The sequence below is a fragment of the Capricornis sumatraensis genome, chromosome 6, assembly GCF_032405125.1.
Source record: "Capricornis sumatraensis isolate serow.1 chromosome 6, serow.2, whole genome shotgun sequence".
Lineage (NCBI taxonomy): Eukaryota > Metazoa > Chordata > Mammalia > Artiodactyla > Bovidae > Capricornis > Capricornis sumatraensis.
This window is the reverse complement of record NC_091074.1, coordinates 37,133,455-37,153,031: the sequence shown is the minus strand read 5'-3', so window position 1 is coordinate 37,153,031 and position 19,577 is coordinate 37,133,455. Positions and strand designations below refer to the sequence as shown.

The window sequence follows — 19,577 nt, the reverse complement described above, 5'->3', positions numbered from 1 at the left end:
TAGTCAATTCTTTTATTCATGATAATTGTATTCTAAAATATCACCATGAACACTGAATTAAGGAAATACTATACCACTGCTGCAGGGGAAATACAGGGTAGGTTCCTCTGGTCATATTTTTGTCAACCAATCAAAATATAACATTGTTTTATGCATTTTTCTGTCTGAAGATACCTTGTTTAATATATATTGTCAATTCATTTACACTGAACTTACAGCCAACAGCTTATGTAACACTCTTTTTCTCTGTAAGGCACAGCAGTCTTCTTGCACTGAGGAACACTGACCAGCACTTCAGCACCACTTTAGGGTGCTACTATAAACAACAGGTTCTTTGCCACCTGATGCAAAGAGCTGACTCATTTGAAAGGAACCTGATGCTGGGAAAGATTGAAGGCAGAAGAGGATGACAGAGGAGGAGACGGTTGGATGGCATCACCCACTGAATGGACATGAGTTTGAGTAAACTCCGGGACTTGGCGATGGACAGGGAGGCGTGGCATGCTGCAGTCCATGGGGCCGCAAAGAGTCGGACACGACTAAGTGACTGAACTGAACTGACTGATAAACAACAAAATGACCAAGGAAAAGGCACAAAAATGCAAAATCCACGACACTATGCAGACTGCAAAAAGGACACTCGTTTACAGTATGGCAGCTGAAACAAAGTAGCGCACAGCCTTCCTTCAACCTCAGCTAGGAATGCGTGCATCAAATTACTCCATTTTTTGCCACTGCACACAGACAGTATCATGAAGACTTCACAGTTAATGACTTAGGATTACAAGTAAATTTCAGTAAGCAGGCAAAATTCATAAATATGGAACCTGTGAATGATGACAATCAACTATTTTTTTGTATATATATGTCTTTAGATATAATCCCCAGAAAAAACCCCTTGTTTATCTCCCTAGGCCAGTCAGTTCTGCAGAAGTTTGTCAATCCTATAAAGGTAGACACAGAGAATGTGTAAGGTTTTTGCCATAATAGTTGATATATATGTATTCTCCAAAGCAAGAGGAAAATCAAATTACTACTCATTTCCTCTAAAATATGCTACAATTTAAGGTTATTAATTACTAATTATGTTATCACAAATTCCGTATCTGCTGAAATTTTTTAAGAATTAGGGACCTATGACTATAGTTAACATTCTAGTTTAGACTATTTTAAAAGGCTTTAGAATAAAATTTCAACAGGAGACTAAGTTCAGTTCAGTTTAGCCGCTCAGTCGTGTCCGACTCTTTGCGACCCCATGAATCGCAGCACACCAGGCCTCCCTGTCCATCACCAACTCCCGGAGTTCACTCAAACTCACGTCCATTGAGTCAGTGATGCCATCCAGCCATCTCATCCTCTGTCATCCCCTTCTCCTCCTGCCCCCAATCCCTCCCAGCATCAGAGTCTTTTCCAATGAGTCAACTCTTCGCATGCGACGGCCAAAGTACTGACAGCTCTACTTAAATATGATCAATTACATGAGTCAGCTTTAATTATTATTTAAATTTTTCAGTTTACAAATACTGAACGTATCCATGTATTTTAACTGCACATCAGTTAAGGCAAATTATCATGATTTCAAGTGATCTAGAAATTCAGATTTTCACTAAGCATTATTCACTCCTACCAGCAATCTAAGATTAGAAAATTTAACATATTTAGTTAAAACAGTAAAGCAATTCCTCCAGCATAATCATCTCCAAATTCCAAGTAAATGACTTGAATTAAAACTCCATCAAAAATACAAAATATACTTCTGGTAAGAACAAAGTAATTCTCCCTTCTAAAAAACCTCACAATTTCTATAAAGCTAAGAGATGTTATCAGATTTGGAAGCTGTAAAGACTGAGAAAGTTGGGTACTAAACAGCAATGCAGAAAGTCAGACTAATTTATAGTTTGAAATCCCCAAATGGTTCAAAACTGGTAGCACCAGGAACTTTGAGAAGTGGAAGGGACCTTAAATTATTAAATATTTAATAAAATCACAGAAAAATGTCTTAAAACCTCAAACACGGAGCATTTTTAAAGTATTCTAAACCAAAACGCTATTCAAAAGAGAAAACTGATTCTTTCTTGTTGTTTAGTTGTCCAATCGCGTCCGACTCTTGCAGCACACCAGGCCTGCCCCCCGTCCCTCACTGTCTCCCAAAGTTAGCCTAAATTCATGTCCACTGCATCAGTTATGTCATCCAGCCATCTCATCTTCTGACACCCTCTTCTCCTTCTGCTCTCATTATAAGTGATTCCACTATGATATTATTTAGCATATGTATAAAGGTTTCAGTTAAATTTATGTGGATTATTTTTCTTTTCCCAAAACAGGTAGTCCCCACTTCGCATGACAACAAGAGACCACAAAAATGACCATGCAAAGCAATCTTATCGAAAAATAGGAAAACTTACAATTATTCCATAACCTTCAAAAGTTGTCAAAATACTAAATGCACTATTACTGATAGTGTGTGTAAGGAAATTGGGTTGCCATGCCCTCCTCCAGGGGATCTTCCCAACCCAGGGACTGAACGCACATCTCTTACCTCTCCTGCCTTTTCTGATACATCTACATAAAAACTTGTACACAAGTGTTTATAGCAGCACAGTAGCAAAAGTCATTAAAGACCACATATTGTATAGTTCAATTTATATGAAATGCCCGCAATAGGCAAAATGATTACTGATTCCCAGGACTTCCCTGGTGATCCAGCGGTTAAGACCCCACGGTCCCAGAGCCGGGAGCCCGGGTTCTACAGGGAACTACATCCCATATACTGCAACTAAGAGTCTGCATGCCACAAGTAAAGAACCCAAGTGCTGCAACTGAGACCCAGCACAGTCAAAGAAACAAATAAGTATTTTTTAAAAAATGATTAATGGTTCCCTATGGCAATAAAGGGGAGAGACAGGAGAAATAAGTAGTAGCTGCTAAGGGTTTCTTTTTGGTATGATGAAGATGTTCTAAAATTGTACTAAGGGCTACATAATTCTGGATATACTAAAATCTATTATATGTTTTAACTGAATTGTTTGAGATATGAATTGACATCTTAACCAAGTTGTTAAAATATTTTTCAGTGAATACCACATTCCAAAGAAAACAAAAATGATCCAGAACTTTACCAACTACAGATAGCCACTGTTTTCACCCACTTGTTTGTAGCATATGTATCTATATAAACATGTAATTTTCATGTATATACTACTGACCCATAAATACTTTTTCAAATTATAATGAACATGTTTTCACATCAACAGTTACTTAACAGCTAAACACTATATCACTAAATAATTTTTCCAAAATTAATTTGTCTACTGTCAGACCATTTCCTGTATCAAATTTTCTATTATAAAATGTAACTATAATAAATAATGTATTGCTCCATCTTTTCACATATTATCCTAATAAATTCTAAGTAGAACTGCTGCCTCAAATGGTATGTTCAAGACTACAGAGCTCCTTAATGAGATTCAAACAATAATGGTGGATGAAAAAAGAATCCTTCCATGTTGTCACCACAAAAAAGAAAATGACTAATTACAGGACCTGATGGAGGTTGGAGGTGTTAGCTATCACTATGGTGGTAGGTAAGCATATTGCAATATATAAATGTATCAAATCACGGTGGTAATAACATTGCAATAAATAAATGTATCAAAATCAACATACCTTAAACTTGTACAGTATGCATCAATTACATTTCAATTTAAGAAAATAAGAAGAAAACACATGCACACACAAAGAATCCTCCCCAGGGATGCAATCCCATAGGCTTGGTGAACAGGGATCAGATTAATTTTTAAGCAGCCATCACTAGTCCCCAAGGGCACAATCTTCTGTAGCTGTAGCTTTGATTCATCCTTCAAAGCTTTCAATTTTTAAATGACATACAAATCTCAAAGAAAAGACACTAAAAACAGTAATAGGTTTAGAGTTTTTTCCCCTAAAAAATAGTAAAAATGATGTGCTTCCTTTTAATGTTGTTTAAAAAAATTTAATAAAAAGATATGCATTAATTGAAAGCACATTACCCACTAAATTCCAGAGCACTTAGGGATCACCAAGATCTTCCTGTTAAAGATTAGAAAACTGAAAGCCAAAAAGATTTACTGATGCAAGCAAGGTTATTGAGCTATTAAAGAGCAGAGCCTTCACTCTGTACGATGTTCCCTTAAACAGATTCCCTTTAACCACTGTAATACAGTCTCTGAAACACTGATTTATATGTTAATAAAATATTGATGTCATATCCCTATACATATGAACTCAGTTCAAACACCAATTGTCAAAGCACAAGGATTAAAGCTAACGGAAAATGTCTTAAGAAAAAGCAAATCATTAACTACAGTATTAATTTTATAATTCTGAAGCAATTTAAATAATTCCAAAGCCTGCAGGTGTGTTTCTTACATAGCATATGCCTAAAGTGTGTTCCTGTGTATCCGGATTTTTCAGAATCCAAGTACACATAAAAGCAGTCATCTCTCTAAAGTCACTTTTTTGGAAACAATGTATATACCTACAAGAACATACACATACATGCCTCACAAAAACTCAATGACCACACACCTAAAAGCGTCCTTTAAAGTAAACCAGAAGTTGCATATAAAAAAATGGGATAGGGAAGTTTATGACGGCTGAAGACTTGAAGCTCAAAACTTATTTAACTGTTGTCAAGTAATAATATAATACAGAAACTTATACCTTTTAAAACACTGACTCTAACTTGATGTTTCATTTCCCTATTATTATTAAATCATAAAATATGAAACATACTGTTTTAAACTACATTTTATAACAGCACACACACTACTTTATAACAGAAAAGGACTCAATAGACAACTGATACATCTACTATGTGCCAGGAACCTGACAATACAGAGATGAAGAAACAGTTCCTCTCATTATAAGAAATCACACAAACTCCACACCAACACAAACAACTACGTCTGTAGTACTGAAATTGTATAGAACTCAGTATAGAAGAAAATAAAATCCTATCCTATGATTGATTTTTTCATTCCTTTCTTGTGGATAGGTGATACAAAAAACTGACCAGTAGAACTTTCCCATTCACCTTCACTCCTAATAACTGTATATTAGGCAGGTTTTGAAACAACCTGTTATGGATAGTTTCAAAGTTCCTAGAATTGAGCATCTAACATCTTTGAATTAAGAGCAGTAAAGAAATAAAGTGGCAAAAACACTATCTTCATTTAAAAATTTCTAGACTTTAGAGAAATAAGTAGACCTGGATGAGAGTATTCCCTCAATTAACAATGATAATTAGCCAGCAAAACAAACTGCACTGCAAACAATCTAATAAGCATACTTACAAGTTGTGGAAAAATAATATGCAACATTATTTTTAATTCCTAATAGTTGACATTTTGTGTTTAATACATGCCAAGCACTGTTTTAAGCATCTTTCATGTAGTATCTTATCTGCACCTCGAATTCTAAGGTAGAGTATTTTATTGTTCCCATTTTACAGGGAAGAGAAGGACAAGGCTAAGTAAACCTGCTCAAGGTCATAGAGCAGATAGATAAAAGGCAGGATTCAAAGGCACTCTTCTAATCCAGCTGTCCTAAACACTATAGAAATGCTAGCTAATGGACAGCAAATTCATCATCAACAAATTGATTTTATCTAGGTCATAGAGCTTTCAGTCTATTACCAAATATTTATTTAACAGCTACTATGTGCCGGGTACTTAAATCAATAATGATAAACAAGACAGATAAGGTTCCTGCTCTCCAAGCTTTTCATTTGTAGGTGAAGGAAAGGAAAAAAAAATTTAGTCATCACTGTAATGGAAAAATAAGCATAAAAAAAGAGGATATGAGCTAAGAGCTAAATGACTGAAAATCTGTTTTCTCTTTGTTGGGAAAGATAGGTCTTGAACCAGGAAGGACCTGAGACAAGATACATCTGTGTAACAGTAAAAAAGAAAATGTGATGAGGTTGGAGAGGTTAAGACTAACTAGTTCACACAGGGTGTTATGAAACAGCACTTGTAGGGACTTGCCTGGTGGTTCAGTGGTTAAGACTGAGCTTCTACAGTCATCAAGACAATATGGTACTGCCACAAAGACAGAAATATAGATAATGGAACAGAACAGAAAGCCCAGAGATAAATCCACACACCTATGGAAATCTTATCTTTGACAAAGGCGGCAAGAATATACAATGGAGAAAAGACAATCTCTTTAACAAGCAGTGCTGGGAAAACGGGTCAACCACCTGTAAAAGAATGGAACTAGAACACTTTCTAACACCATACACAAAAATAAACTCAAAATGGATTAAAGATCTAAATGTAAGACCAGAAACTATAAAACTCCTAGAGGAAAACATAGGCAAAACACTCTCTGGCATAAATCACAGCAAGATCCTCTATGACCCACCTCCCCGAGTAATGGAAATAAAAGCAAAAATAAACAAATGTGACCTAATTAAACTTAGAAGCTTTTGCAAAATGAAGGAAACTATAAGCAAGGTGAAAAGACAGCCTTCAGAATGGGAGAAAACAATAGCAAACAAAGCAGCTGACGGAGAATTAATCTCAAAAATATACAAACAGCTCATGTAGCTCAACTCCAGAAAAATAAGAGACCTAATCAAAAAATGGGCCAAAGAACTAAATAGACATTTCTCCAAAGAAGACATACAGATGCTCAACATCACTCATTATCAGAGAAATGCAAATCAAAACCACAATGAGGTACCATCTCACACCAGTCAGAATGGCTGCTATCAAAAAGTCAACAAACAATAAATGCTGGAGAGAGTGTGGAGAAAAGGGAACCCTCTTACACTGTTGGTGGGAATGCAAACTAGTACAGCCACTATGGAGAACAGTGTGGAGATTCCTTAAAAAACTGGAAACAGAACTGCCATACGACCCAGCAATCCCACTGCTGGGCATACACACCGAGGAAACTAGAATTGAAAGCGACACATGTACCCCAATGTTCATCACAGCACTGTTTATAATAGCCAGGACATGGAAGCAACCTAGATGTCCATCAGCAGATGAATGGATAAGAAAGTTGTGGTACATATACATAATGGAATATTGCTCAGCTATTAAAAAGAATGCATTTGAATCAATTCTAGTAAGATGGATGAAACTGGAGCCTATTATACAGAGTGAAGTAAGTCAGAAAGAAAAACACAAATACAGTATATTAACACATATATATGGAATTTAGAAAGATGGTAATGACGACCCTATATGAGAAAGAGCAAGATACACAGATAGAAAGAAAAGACTTCTGGACTCTGTGGGAGAAGACGAGGGCGGGATGATTTGAGAGAATAGCACTGAAACATATATATTACCATATGTGAAATAGATCACCAGTCCAAGCTTGATGCATGAAACAGGGCACTCAAAGCCAGTGCACTGGGACAACCTAGAGGGATGAGATGGGGAGGGGTGTGGGAGGGGGTGTTCGGGATGGGGGACACATGCACACCGGTGGCTGACTCACGTCAGTGTATGGCAAAAAACACAATAATACCTTAATTAGATCCCAAATGAAATTTAAAAAACCAAAAATAAAAGAAACACTGAGCTTCCAATGCAGGGGGCACAGGTCTGATTTGTGGTCAGGGAACAAAGAAAGATTCCAACATCCCTTGCAGCACAGCCAAAAAGTAAGAATTTAACAACAGCATTTACACACAGAATTTGGGGGTTTTGTCTGTTGCTAAGGTTAACAAGGAGGTCACTGAAAGGCTCTGGACAGAGAAAATGACATGATCTGACTGAAATATCAAGATCACTCTGACTATATATGAAGAGTGAAAGCTGAGCCCAAGATAGAGACAGGACACTATTCCTAAGAGTAACTGTGGCTTGAACTTAAGTTGCCATAGAGGAGTAGAAGAAAGCAGATCAGAATTCATATTAAAGGAAAAGAATTAAGACTTGCTGACTGACTAGATGTGGGGAGGAAAAAGATAAGACTATAAGAAATCAAGGATAACACTAAGATTTTTGGCTCCAGCAAAAAGCACTCCATCTTTGTCAGTCTCATTTACAAGAATCTGTTTCCAATATATTAGTTTTACGACATCTAGTAGCCCATCATGTTTGGTATATGTTTAAGAGCTCACTGTTAAATAGTGTTCAAAACTTTGGTGGATAAATTAACTATGAAAGGCATAAAAAATTATGAAAAATCAAATGCTTGCAGCTCAGGAAATGAATGCAGTTACAAAGGGATTCTGCTCTAACTTCACAATAAAAAAAAAAAAATTCAATTTACAAATCAGTTACAAATAACTAGGCTTCCCTGGTGGCTCAGAGAATTCCATGGACAGGAGAGCCTGCCAGGTTCTATGGGGTCACAAAGAGCTGACCATGACTAAGTGACTAACACTACTTTTCACTTTTATGAATATCTAGTTTTCTAATTGTCATTTCTTCTTCCATGTTCTTCTTTTCCCATCTTCTTAACTACAGGCTCCTGGATTAAACTCCAACTTATGCAAATTCCAAACAGAAAGGTTCAAATAACCGCCCTCCCAAATCCTGAAGGGGAAAAAGGCAAACACTCACCGCAATTCAGTTTCTAAAAATTAACCTTAAATACCAAAACGTTAAGCCACCAGACTAACAGATACAAGAGCACTGCCTTTCCAAAGGTAACAGTTTATTTATGAGATCACTGAGGCACAAAAACAAGTACATTTTGAAATGAAAACTTAATATCATTAGCTTAATTTCCTGAATATATTCTAATTTTTGAATATTAGTAATTCACCATCTTCATTTCCCACTAAATAATACCACGGTTATGTTATTAACCAAACAATGCTTATGAAAATTTAGTTCTTTGGCATAGTCTGTTTTGATTTATAATCTACAGATATTTACAACATAAAAATCCTCATTTTTAAATGTTGAGGAAGGGATGATCATTCTTCTAAATTTAAGATAAGAATGACTATGTGTTCTATAATACTATGTGTTAGTCACTCGGTCATGTCCAACTCTTTGCAACCCCATGGACTGTAGACTGCCAGGCTTCTGTGTCCACAGAGTTTTACTTGCCATCTCCTTCTCCAGGTCTATAACACTATAAGGATACATAGAAATTCTAGGGAATGTCTAACTCACATTACTCTGATATAGTTAGTATTCAATCTTCGCATGCATTCCAATTATCTGGAAGGCTACTTAAAATAGACTGCTGGGCTCCACACCTCCATTTCTGATTCACTGAATCTTAGGTGGGTGGGGTCCAGAAACTTGCATGCCTATCTAAAGTTCCCAGGTGCTGTTTCCATGTAGGGTGCAGCTTAACCTGGGATCACACTTTAAAAACCCTTATTCCAATAGACATTACACAATTTTTCATTAAAAGATACCTTCCCTATTGAATTTATGGAAGTTTTAAATGGTAGATTATCCCAGATAATCAGAAACTCATTTTTAAATTAAATTTTTATATTCAAAGTATATTCAAATTTTTATACTCAAAGTAATTCTGAAGGCCAACACAATTCTGAACTCAAAACTGGATTTTAAAGAAGACAATTATGTGGCACTGCATGATGTCACTAATATGAAATGTCAAGAACTGGCAAGTCTAGACAGATAGTAAACTAATGGGTATCTAGGCCCAGGGGGCAGGAAATGAAGAGTGACTGCTAACGGTTATGGAAGTAAATATACTAACACCCACTAAAGTTTACACTTTACACAACTTTATGATGTAAATTACATATAAAGCTATTTAAAAAATTTTTTTGGAAGTTCATATAGTAGCTAAGCAATGTTAAACAAATGTTGTCATTGTAGACACTCTTCAGTTCAGTTCAGTTGCTCAGTCGTGTCCGGCTCTTTGTGACCCCATGAATTGCAGCATGCCAGGCCTCCCTGTCCATCACCAACTCCCGGAGTTCACTCAAACTCGTGTCCAATGAGTCGGTGATACCATCCAGCCATCTCATCCTCTGTCGTCCCCTTCTCCTCCTGCCCCCAATCCCTCCCAGCATCAGTCTTTTCCAATGAGTCAACTCTTCACATGAGGTGGCCAAAGTACTGGAGTTTCAGCTTTAGCATCATTCCTTCCAATGAACACCCAGGACCGATCTCCTTCAGAATGGACTGGTTGGATCTCCTTGCAGTACAAGGGACTCTCAAGAGTCTTCTGCAACACCACAGTTCAAAAGCATCAATTCTTCGGCGCTAAGCCTTCTTCACAGTCCAACTCTCACATCCATACATGACCACTGGAAAAACCATAGCCTTGACTAGATGGACCTTTGTTGGCAAAGTAATGTCTCTGCTTTTCAATATGCTATCTAGGTTGGTCATAACTTTCCTTCGAAGGAGCAAGTGTCTTTTAATTTCATGGTTGCAATCACCATCTGCTGTGATTTTGGAGCCCAAAAAATGAAGTCTGACACTGTTTCCACATCTATTTGCCATGAACTGATGGGACCAGATGCCATGATCTTCGTTTTCTGAATGTTGAGCTTTAAGCCAACTTTTTCACTCTCCTCTTTCACTTTCATCAAGAGGCTTTTTAGTTCCTCTTCACTTTCTGCCGTAAGCGTGGTATGCGGTTATTATATTTCTCCCAGCAATCTTGATTCCAGCTTGTGCTTCTTCCAGCCCAGCATTTCTCATGATGTACTCTGCATAGAAGTTAAATAAGCAGGGTGACAATATACTGCCTTGATGTACTCCTTTTCCTATTTGGAACCAGTCTGTTGTTCCATGTCCAGTTCTAACTGTTGCTTCTTGACCTGCATACAGGTTTCTCAAGAGGCAGTTCAGGTGGTCTCGTATTCCCATCTCTTTCAGAATTTTCCAGTTTATTCTGATCCACACAGTCAAAGGCTTTGGCATAGTCAATAAAGCAGAAATAGATGTTTTTCTGGAACTCTCTTGCTTTTTCCATGATCCAGTGGATGTTGGCAATTTGATCTCTGGTTCCTCTGCCTTTTCGAAAACCAGCTTGAACATCTGGAAGTTCACAGTTCACATATTATTGAAGCCTGGCTTGGAGAATTTTGAGCATTACTTTACTAGCGTGTGAGACGACTGCAATTTTGTGGTAGTTTGAGCATTCTTTGGCATTGCCTTTCTTTGGGATTGGAATGAAAACTGACTTTTTCCAGAACTGTGGCCACTGCTGAGTTTTCCAAATTTGCTGGCATATTGAGTGCAGCACTTTCACAGCATCATCTTCCAGGACTTGAAACAGCTCAACTGGAATTCCATCACCTCCACTAGCTTTGTTCATAGTGATGCTTTCTAAGGCCCAGTTGACTTCACATTTCAGGATGTCTGGCTCTAGGTGAGTGATCACATCATCATGATCATCTGGGTCGTGAAAATCTTTTTTGTACAGTTCTTCTGTGTATTCTTGCCACCTCTTCTTAATATCTTCTGCTTCTGTTAGGTCCATACCATTATATAATTTTACCTAGAGTAACCCCAGTTTTGTTTAACCTGAACCCAGGTAAACAAGTCTACCAAAATTACTGCAAATTCTAAACCTAAAGTTCAAAACTGGTGAGGTTATATGCTACTTGTAAGGCTATTAAAATATAGGCATGTAGTAATATTATTTTTCATAATTAATGAGATAGCCCCTGGATTAATCCTCCGCACCTAGAAGTAACAGTTCAGTATTCAGCTACAATGTCTGAGAAATTAATTTGCTTCTCCAAATCAGTTTCTGCCCAGAAATCCACCAGGGACAGCAGAGCAGTAACAACAGTAGCTCCCAGAATCATACAAATACACAGAGAAGGAACTATTCAGATTTCTTTTCACCTTTCCCACAATATACCATTAGTGTGGCTAAAATCACAAAGCCTAAAATAGGGTGTCAGGTCATCATTACAAAAAGCACTAATTACACTAAATATGAATACTGAACACCTTGTTAAAACTTTCCTTACACACTTTCTCATTCATCAGTTATTTTCTGACTGCTGAGAGGATCAATCTACATCTTTTATGATTAAGGACGTCCATGCCAGTAACAGTTAAACCTGCAGTGTGTAATTTAACATAAAAATAAATTTAAAAGGGACACGTGAAGACTTTTTTCCAAGTTCAAAGATGATTTTAATGTTTTCTGTTACTTTATTATTTTCTCTCTTAATTAACCCCTACTTGCTCTTCGTTATATACCCAATGAACCTGCTATATTAACTCTGATTTGCCTTTAGAACTAAAAGGACTTACGTCTCATGAGTTCCAAAAAAGAAAATCGGTAGTTTGTTTGTGGGTGGTTTTACAGCTCCATCAGGAACTTCATCTACCTAAAAAGAAGAAAGACCAGAAAAATTAAAATGTTCTGAATCATACACACTTAAACACACCAGAGTAAACTGAAAACAAGACATCCAAAAGGGTATCTGCTATGAAATGGACCAGTTCTACAGGTCCACAATCCCTTATCTCTAGTTCTGAAACTCAAGAAGCTCAGAAAACCAGTATATTTCTCAAAACTCATGTGACGGCAAAACCTGCATAGAAACTGAAGCTATTCCATCATTTCTTTTATCCATATAGCATTTCTACTGATGCTTCTCTGCAGAAATATCGTGTTAGATTATCATTTGCCATCCTAGACCTTATCACAGAAAGATGTACCGTATGTGGACCATCACTACCATTCTAAAACCCCAAAATTCTGAATGTTCACATAAATCTGCCCCTAAGTACTCCAGATAAGGAATTATGAATCTGTTCAAAAATTTTAAATGCTATTTCCATAGAGAGGCTATCCAAATACTGGAGTAATGTAAAATCAGACATTAAAAAGGTGAAAGCAGTACTTTTCCAAATCTGAAACATATACTTATGAAAACATCTTAGACCTACATGGCTGAGTAACATGAGATTACCTATTCCTTTTTCATTTCTCTTTTAACATTTTAATACTTCTAATTAAGTAAGGAAGACGGTATCAGGTACTGCTATGTCAAACACATCTATAATAGTTGTTACTTTCTTATCAGAGTTAAGGCCATCAGACAGTAGTACTTAGCCAGAATTTAACATTTCTACTTCATTATTTACTTAAATTTCATAATACATTTCTAGAAATAGAAATAAAATTAGAATAGAAATAAATTTCTATTTCATTCCTTTCAAGATTTCAAAGACATTTCAATTTTTAAAAATCTGTTGACTTTGTTAAGAAGGGTATAACCAACAGAAGACCTACTATGCTCCTTATGTATGATCATAAAGAAATGGTTTAAGAAAAGACCATGAGGGTGACTTCACTGGTTGGTAGTCTGAAGGTTTCAGCCATCAATAAGAATCATTAGCACCCAACACCCTTAGGAACTTAATTTCCTCACATATATATATATATGTGTGTGTGACACAGACAATATCAAATCTAAACGTGACTGTTTCTAAGAAAAAAAGGGTAAAATAAAAGAGACTAAAATTTTCCATTTCAATACGAATTGGTAAATGCAGCATTTATTAAATAAAACACCCTGGCCCTCCTGAAGCTACCTTATTTTGCTTTTACTAGCACTGTTAGTCACCTAACAGACTGAACCATGCGGGGAAGATGATTTAGAAGAGTGATTTTTAAAGAGTTTCCATTTGGTTTTAAACTACACTGCTACATAGAAGTTTGAATGAAGATGTATCCCATAACCTCGAATTTTCTAACACCTCAAAATAATCATGCGTTAATCTAACCACAAAAAATGTTATCTTGGACGAGCCTTAAACCTTCTCAGTTTGCCTATCCTCCACTTAAACATGAAATAGTTTTTTAGTGCATGACTTATATACGAAGGATGGGGGGTGGGGATGATAAGGAAATTCAGTTTACATCTATCGCTCTGAGAACTTTACAATCTATTTGGAAGTCAAAGAATGCACACAGCATTAAAATAAAGTGATCACAAAGGAAACAAAGTGTCAAATATACAGACAAGAATTATGATTAAGGATTTTTCCACTAAGACTGAAAAGGTAGACTTAATAGACTAGTGGGAAAAAATTCTTTCCAGGCTGGAAGGAAATCTATAAACCTGACTTACAGCTGGATGGGAAAAATTAAGAAATGGTGAACATTTTACACTTGGATAGCACTCAGCAACTCCATGATTCTCTGTAACCAATGGCTTATCTTTCCTCCCAGCTGACATAATTAAAACTATAGGATTTAATTATCTTTAAGAAACACACTCCTCAAAAAAGAGTAAATTAGTGGAAATTACAGCTTTAGAATATCATGTGTATATTTATAAAGGCTCTTGAGCTTACTGAGTTCAACCTTTTTCAGGTTCTATCACTATATTAGAACCCCAGTCCTACTATAAGCTAAAAGATCTTTTTTCTGAAAATGGTGCTTTTAAAAGTCTCAATTCCTAAATGTCACAAAAAATCCTGAGCTCTGAATCACCTCTCTGTACTACATGCGAACTAAGGAATGTGGGTTTACTCTTCCTTTCACCTATGGGAAACAATCAGAGGTGGAACAACTTCTTCAAGGTCATAAGGCAAACTTCACCAATAAAAACTTGAAAACGAATTTTCCAGAGTTTCTCTGATGCTCCTTTATTGTAAAATTTTCTAGAATACCCAGTCCTAGCTTTCATTGAACCAGTCAATCCAGAAGGTCTCATTAACGATAAAACAGGAAAGAATACCTATGAATTCAATTTAATTCCATACAACCTTTTGACACCCAATAGTTTGCATAGATTCCATTGCTATTTTGGATTTTATTCAAAATTAAGAAAATGTCGCAGATTCTTTACCGTCTGAGCCACCAGGGAAGCCCCCAATTTTTTTTAAACAAAAAATCCGTATTTGTTTTCACCTACAATGGAACAAGAATGGCATCATCTTTAAATATTTCCTATTAAGAAAACCTGCCAAAGTCTGTCAACAACCATAGGAAAACACCTAAGTATGCCAAAACACCTGTATTTTTAAATTGCATAGAAAATTAGTGGGCAAAGAACTAAAAAGATCAGGTTACACATGAGACTAAAGGAAACCGAGGGAGAGAAAGGATACGAGGAGGGGGAAAAAAAAGAGAAAAGGGTAGGAAGTAGGCCTCTGAGGAAGGTAGCACCGCTAAACGCGAAGGCTAAAAATCACTTACTCGAGCTGGCCAATGAGGATAACCTTTCATCTTGGCGAAGATGAGGTCCCCAGGTTTGAAGTCGCGAGTCATGTTTCAGGGGCGAGGCCGAGGGTCCGAAGCCCAAGGAGGAGGTGCGGCGGTGCGGACTGTGAGGGGATGCGGGAGGGCGGACGGGAGCCGCGGCTCCCGCGGTGGCGGGAGGGGGAGGATGCCTCGGGGTGCCCCGACGCGCCTGCGAGGGAGAGCACCGAGGGCGGTTAAAGCTCAGAAACCCGGAGGGAGGGGCCGTGCGGGGAGCGACGGGGGAGGGGGAGGGGAGGCCCGCGGAGGGGCAAGGGTGGGGGGTGGGAGAGTGAGGGGGAGAGCCGCCTCCCGCTCCTTGCCCGGGACTGCGCGGCCTCCGCAGCCCGAGCTACCCCTCCAGGCTTCGCAAGGTCCACCGCTCCACGACCGAAAAGACGCCACCACCTGAGGCAGAGATGCTTCTCAGTCCCCTATTCCCCTTGCTCCCGCCCCATCGTTCCTCAGTCTTTTTTTTCCCCCGAAGCTGAAGCCCCAAGAGGGAGGGAGGTCGGCGAGAGGAGGAGGGGGGAAAAAAAAGATGGCAAAAGGCAGGGGAACGTTGCCCTTCCATCCACACACGGCCTCTCCCACAGCCTTCTTCCCGACGGTCGCAGCCCCGGGCCGAACCGCGACTCCCCGGCGGGCCGCGGCCACTTCCCAGCTAGAGCCAGGAGTGAGGCCACCGAGGGGGGGGCGGGGCGAGTCCCCGCCGCCCGCTCACCTGCCCGGGCCGCGGGCGCTGAGGCTGCGGTGGCGGGCCGGCCGCCTCTGTCCGCGTCCACGCAAGCCACCTGCGCCACCAGCTGCCGCAGAGCCGTCTCAACGGCTCCGAATAACAACCGCCGCCGCCGCCGCCGCTGCGCTGCTCCCGCGCGGCTCCCGCTCGGCGCCCGCTAGCACTGGGGCGGGACCAACTGCTCGCCGACGGAGGGGGAGATAACGCAGCACCCGCCAAAGGTGTGTAGCCTCAGCGCGGAGCTTCAGGACACCCTAGATCCCCAAGTTCGCTTTTTCCCAACGTTTGCAGCCTGATGGAGAGAGAGACGGGTCCGAAGAACAAAGAAGTGGGTGCAAACAGTTCGACCCGCTGTGGCTCCCCCCTCCGGTTTGCGGAGTGGTCGGGCCCGGCCCGCCCCTGCTGGCTGCTCTGCGTGTGTGTATTTGTATGTGTACTGTATGTAAAAGGCGGGGAGGGAGGAAACGATTGTTGTGGACGGGATTTGGGGGCGGGTGTCCGGGCCTCCAGCCCTAGGCTGTGTGTTGAGAGAACCTGGCAGCCGAAAGCTGCGTGTTCTTGCGTCGTTTCCCAGGGTGGAGAGGTTTTTAATGCTGCACTTGCGCTGTTTGCACCATCCAAAAAAGAACTGTACAAAAACCCATAGATGAAATCGGAGCATGAGGCGGTTGCACGGTGTGCAGCTTGCAGGCCTCTTAAACCTCGCTGAAGGGGCCCTGCAGTCTCCTTTTCCTTGAAATTGTAATATGAGAAAGCCTCATTTCTTTTAAATTTAAAGCACCAAGAACTATTAAGAAATATGAAATCCTAACGAATGCAAAACCTGCAGGCTAGAAAACAATGACAGGAAAGCATTAAGCCATTTAGATAGGATGTGGGTTTGGGCATTACCAAAATTTGGCTGCATATAAATTTTATTTTCCTAGTAAAATGGTAGCTGGTAGGTGGCACTAAACCTCAAATGTTTCTCTCTCAAAATATTCTTCAAAGGATTTCTAAAATTTTTTCATCCTTTAGCCAATACATTTTTAATAAGTTGGTTGTAATTAAGTCCAGCCTTCTGATGTAAGTTGATATTTTGATATTTTAACTGTATCAGAACACCAGAATTGTCTTATTTAACCATTAAAATTCACCCAGGTTCCCAATAAATGTAGCAATGAAAGCATTTTGAAAACTGTTACAAACTGATCTTAAATTTTGTTTCATCCTTCATTGAGGGTCCCCTTACCCAAAGTACCTACTAAGTCTCAAGCACTCTTAGATGCTAAGGGTAGGACAATGAACAAGAAGTATGGACAGTTCTCATTTACAACTAAATGAAAATATGAAAAAAGTATAAAAATATTAAAATATGTAAATAAAAGTATATAGCTCATACTTCTCTAAACAAAGAATTCACAATTGGGAATAAGTCAAATAATGCTTCATATTAAGTCGGTAAAAATTGAGAATTTTTAAGAGATATGCATTGGCCTTTAAAAAGAATGAAAGAAGACATTCCCAATGCAAAATGTCTTGCAGGAGACTGACTCATACCTCGGCAACATGCGAAGGGCTCCATGTGCTGCAAAAGAGAAACTTGAGTGGCAAAAGAGAAGGAAGGATTGGAGGCATGTTTTGAAGCTTCTCATTCTAAATTTGAGTTTGATATGATACATACCAGGAAGCTACTATAGTTTACTCAGCAACAAAGGTAAAGATGATTCCTTAAAAAGTTAACCTTGCTTGCTACAAAGTAGATGACAGTAGAACAAGGCTGAAGATTTCTGTTGTACTCCCTAAGTGACTGGTTTCTGGACGAGACTGTTGACTATGAAAGAGGGAAGGAAGGGCACAGCTAAGTACACAAAGAAGTAATTGTCAGTTAGTCATAAATAGTGCACAGGAAAAAGTGGAGAAAGATGCATTGAAGAAAAATTCCAAGCACTGAGTAGGAGAAACCAAGGCATCCTCCAGCAACCATCTCATGTGCACCCGCTTTGTTCTAAATCCAGTGAGGCTTTGCAACTCCAAGTGTGGTCCAGGGGTTTCACCTGGAATTTGTTAGAAGAAACTCAGCCCCTCCCCAGTCCTGCTAAATCAGAATCTGTGTTTTAACAAGATTCTTAGGCAAATTCAAGTTTGAGAAACTACTGCTGTAGAAGACATTACAGACCATAGGTACTTAATATCAAGTAGGGAAGACAGGTATATATTAATAGATAAATTACAATTAATATTAAAAGATCATTTATATTAATGCTTTATGATAGTATCAATAAGTAAAGAGAGAGTGATTACTGGGAGCCAGGAGATCCTCAGAAAAGAAATGGAAAATAGAGGGAAAATATGAAAGCATTGATGTTTTAGTGTTAATACTGAAAAGAGAAAAAGTACAAATTTAGCCCTTGCTGTCTGTAAGTTCTGGCAATTTTGATTTTTGATAGTCTGTAGACAAGGAATGATTCCCTTTAAACAATAAGTCAGGGCAAAACAGGTGGTAGTTTAAGCCTCTAGAGAACAAAAGCCCAGGATCCCTGGGAGCCGCAGTTCCAGAGAGGAGGGGGAGGGGAAGAGAGGAGGGGGAGAGGGAGGCGGGGTGTTGGGCTCATGAGAGCCACTTGGAGAGATTTTCTAAACTACTGTAAGCTTATGCTCCTCTCCAGTCATGCTTGATGCACCCCTCCCCCATAGTCAGCCTTCTTAGTGTGGATGCCAGAAAAAGTAGAGCAAGAAATTAGAGGAGCAATGGGAAGTTGCAAGAAGAAAATACAATATTCAAACCAACTAAAGCCAAGTAGAGGGGGAAAGGAGATCTGAATGAACTGACGGAGAAGCTTGACTTACAGTCTCTCATTTAATCCAGGTGTTACTATCCCCATTTTACAGATGAGCAAACCGACACACAGAAGTTCTGCAACTTACCCAAAATAAACATCTACGCAGCCGGCCAAGGCAACAGTTCAGCCCTTCAGTTCTCAAGTCCACCGCCCACCCCCCACCCCCCGCCCCCCTGCCTTTGTGTGATCCCACACCTCCTCTAGGTGGAGCCGGGGGCAAGCAGAACTGTGTAATTAGAAAAAGATGCTGGAAGTAAAACCAGTACTCTTCCACCTTCTGTCTTTGGACTTGAAAGTATTTCCAGCTTCAAATTTCCTCACGGTCTCCGTGTGCCCCACCCCATTCGCAGCTTGTCCCTACCACCAGCCTATTCTGTTTAACTCCTAGCTGTAAAGAACTCAAACCCAAAATCTCCCCATGAAAGACTGTCTGACCTCATCTTACCGTGACATAATTTCTTCATTAACAATTTTTCTGACTCCTCTATACTTGGAGGAAGGCACTTTCTTGGTGATTAGTGCCTGGCATTCACAGGCACTCAATAAAATTTGTCTCAATAAATATTTGTTGACTAAATGAGAGGAAGGGGTAGGTGAAAAACTCTGACAGTCCCTCATCCTTTAAGCTGAGAAAGCAGATAAGACACTCAAGGGTACTTATATTTGTTTTGACTTTGTGAATATTTCATGTACTTAAAGGTTAACCCTTTAAAAGCACTGACATTATTCATAGACTACAAGTACATTCACTGTAACCACTTTAATGGAAATCATTTCTACGTAAGTGTTGATATGTATCCCCAGAATTAAGCAATGATAATCCCTTCCTTCACTTCTTTTATGTATAATGTGCA

General features: G+C 39.1%; 1 protein-coding gene across 5 annotated transcripts in view; it reads right to left on the bottom strand.

Annotated features, from left to right (window-relative positions):
• The window catches only part of PSIP1 (PC4 and SRSF1 interacting protein 1), a 38,367-nt gene extending 23,142 nt beyond the window's left edge, over positions 1-15,225 (bottom strand). For all 5 annotated transcript variants that reach the window (XM_068973536.1, XM_068973539.1, XM_068973538.1 and 2 more), the window contains exons 1-2: positions 15,121-15,225; positions 12,219-12,295 (exon numbers count right to left, since the gene is read on the bottom strand). In XM_068973536.1, the coding sequence (XP_068829637.1) occupies positions 12,219-12,295; positions 15,121-15,192 (149 nt within the window). In that variant the 5' untranslated portion in view covers positions 15,193-15,225. The remainder of the gene's footprint in view (positions 1-12,218; positions 12,296-15,120) is intronic.
• Between the last annotated feature and the right edge of the window lie 4,352 nt (positions 15,226-19,577).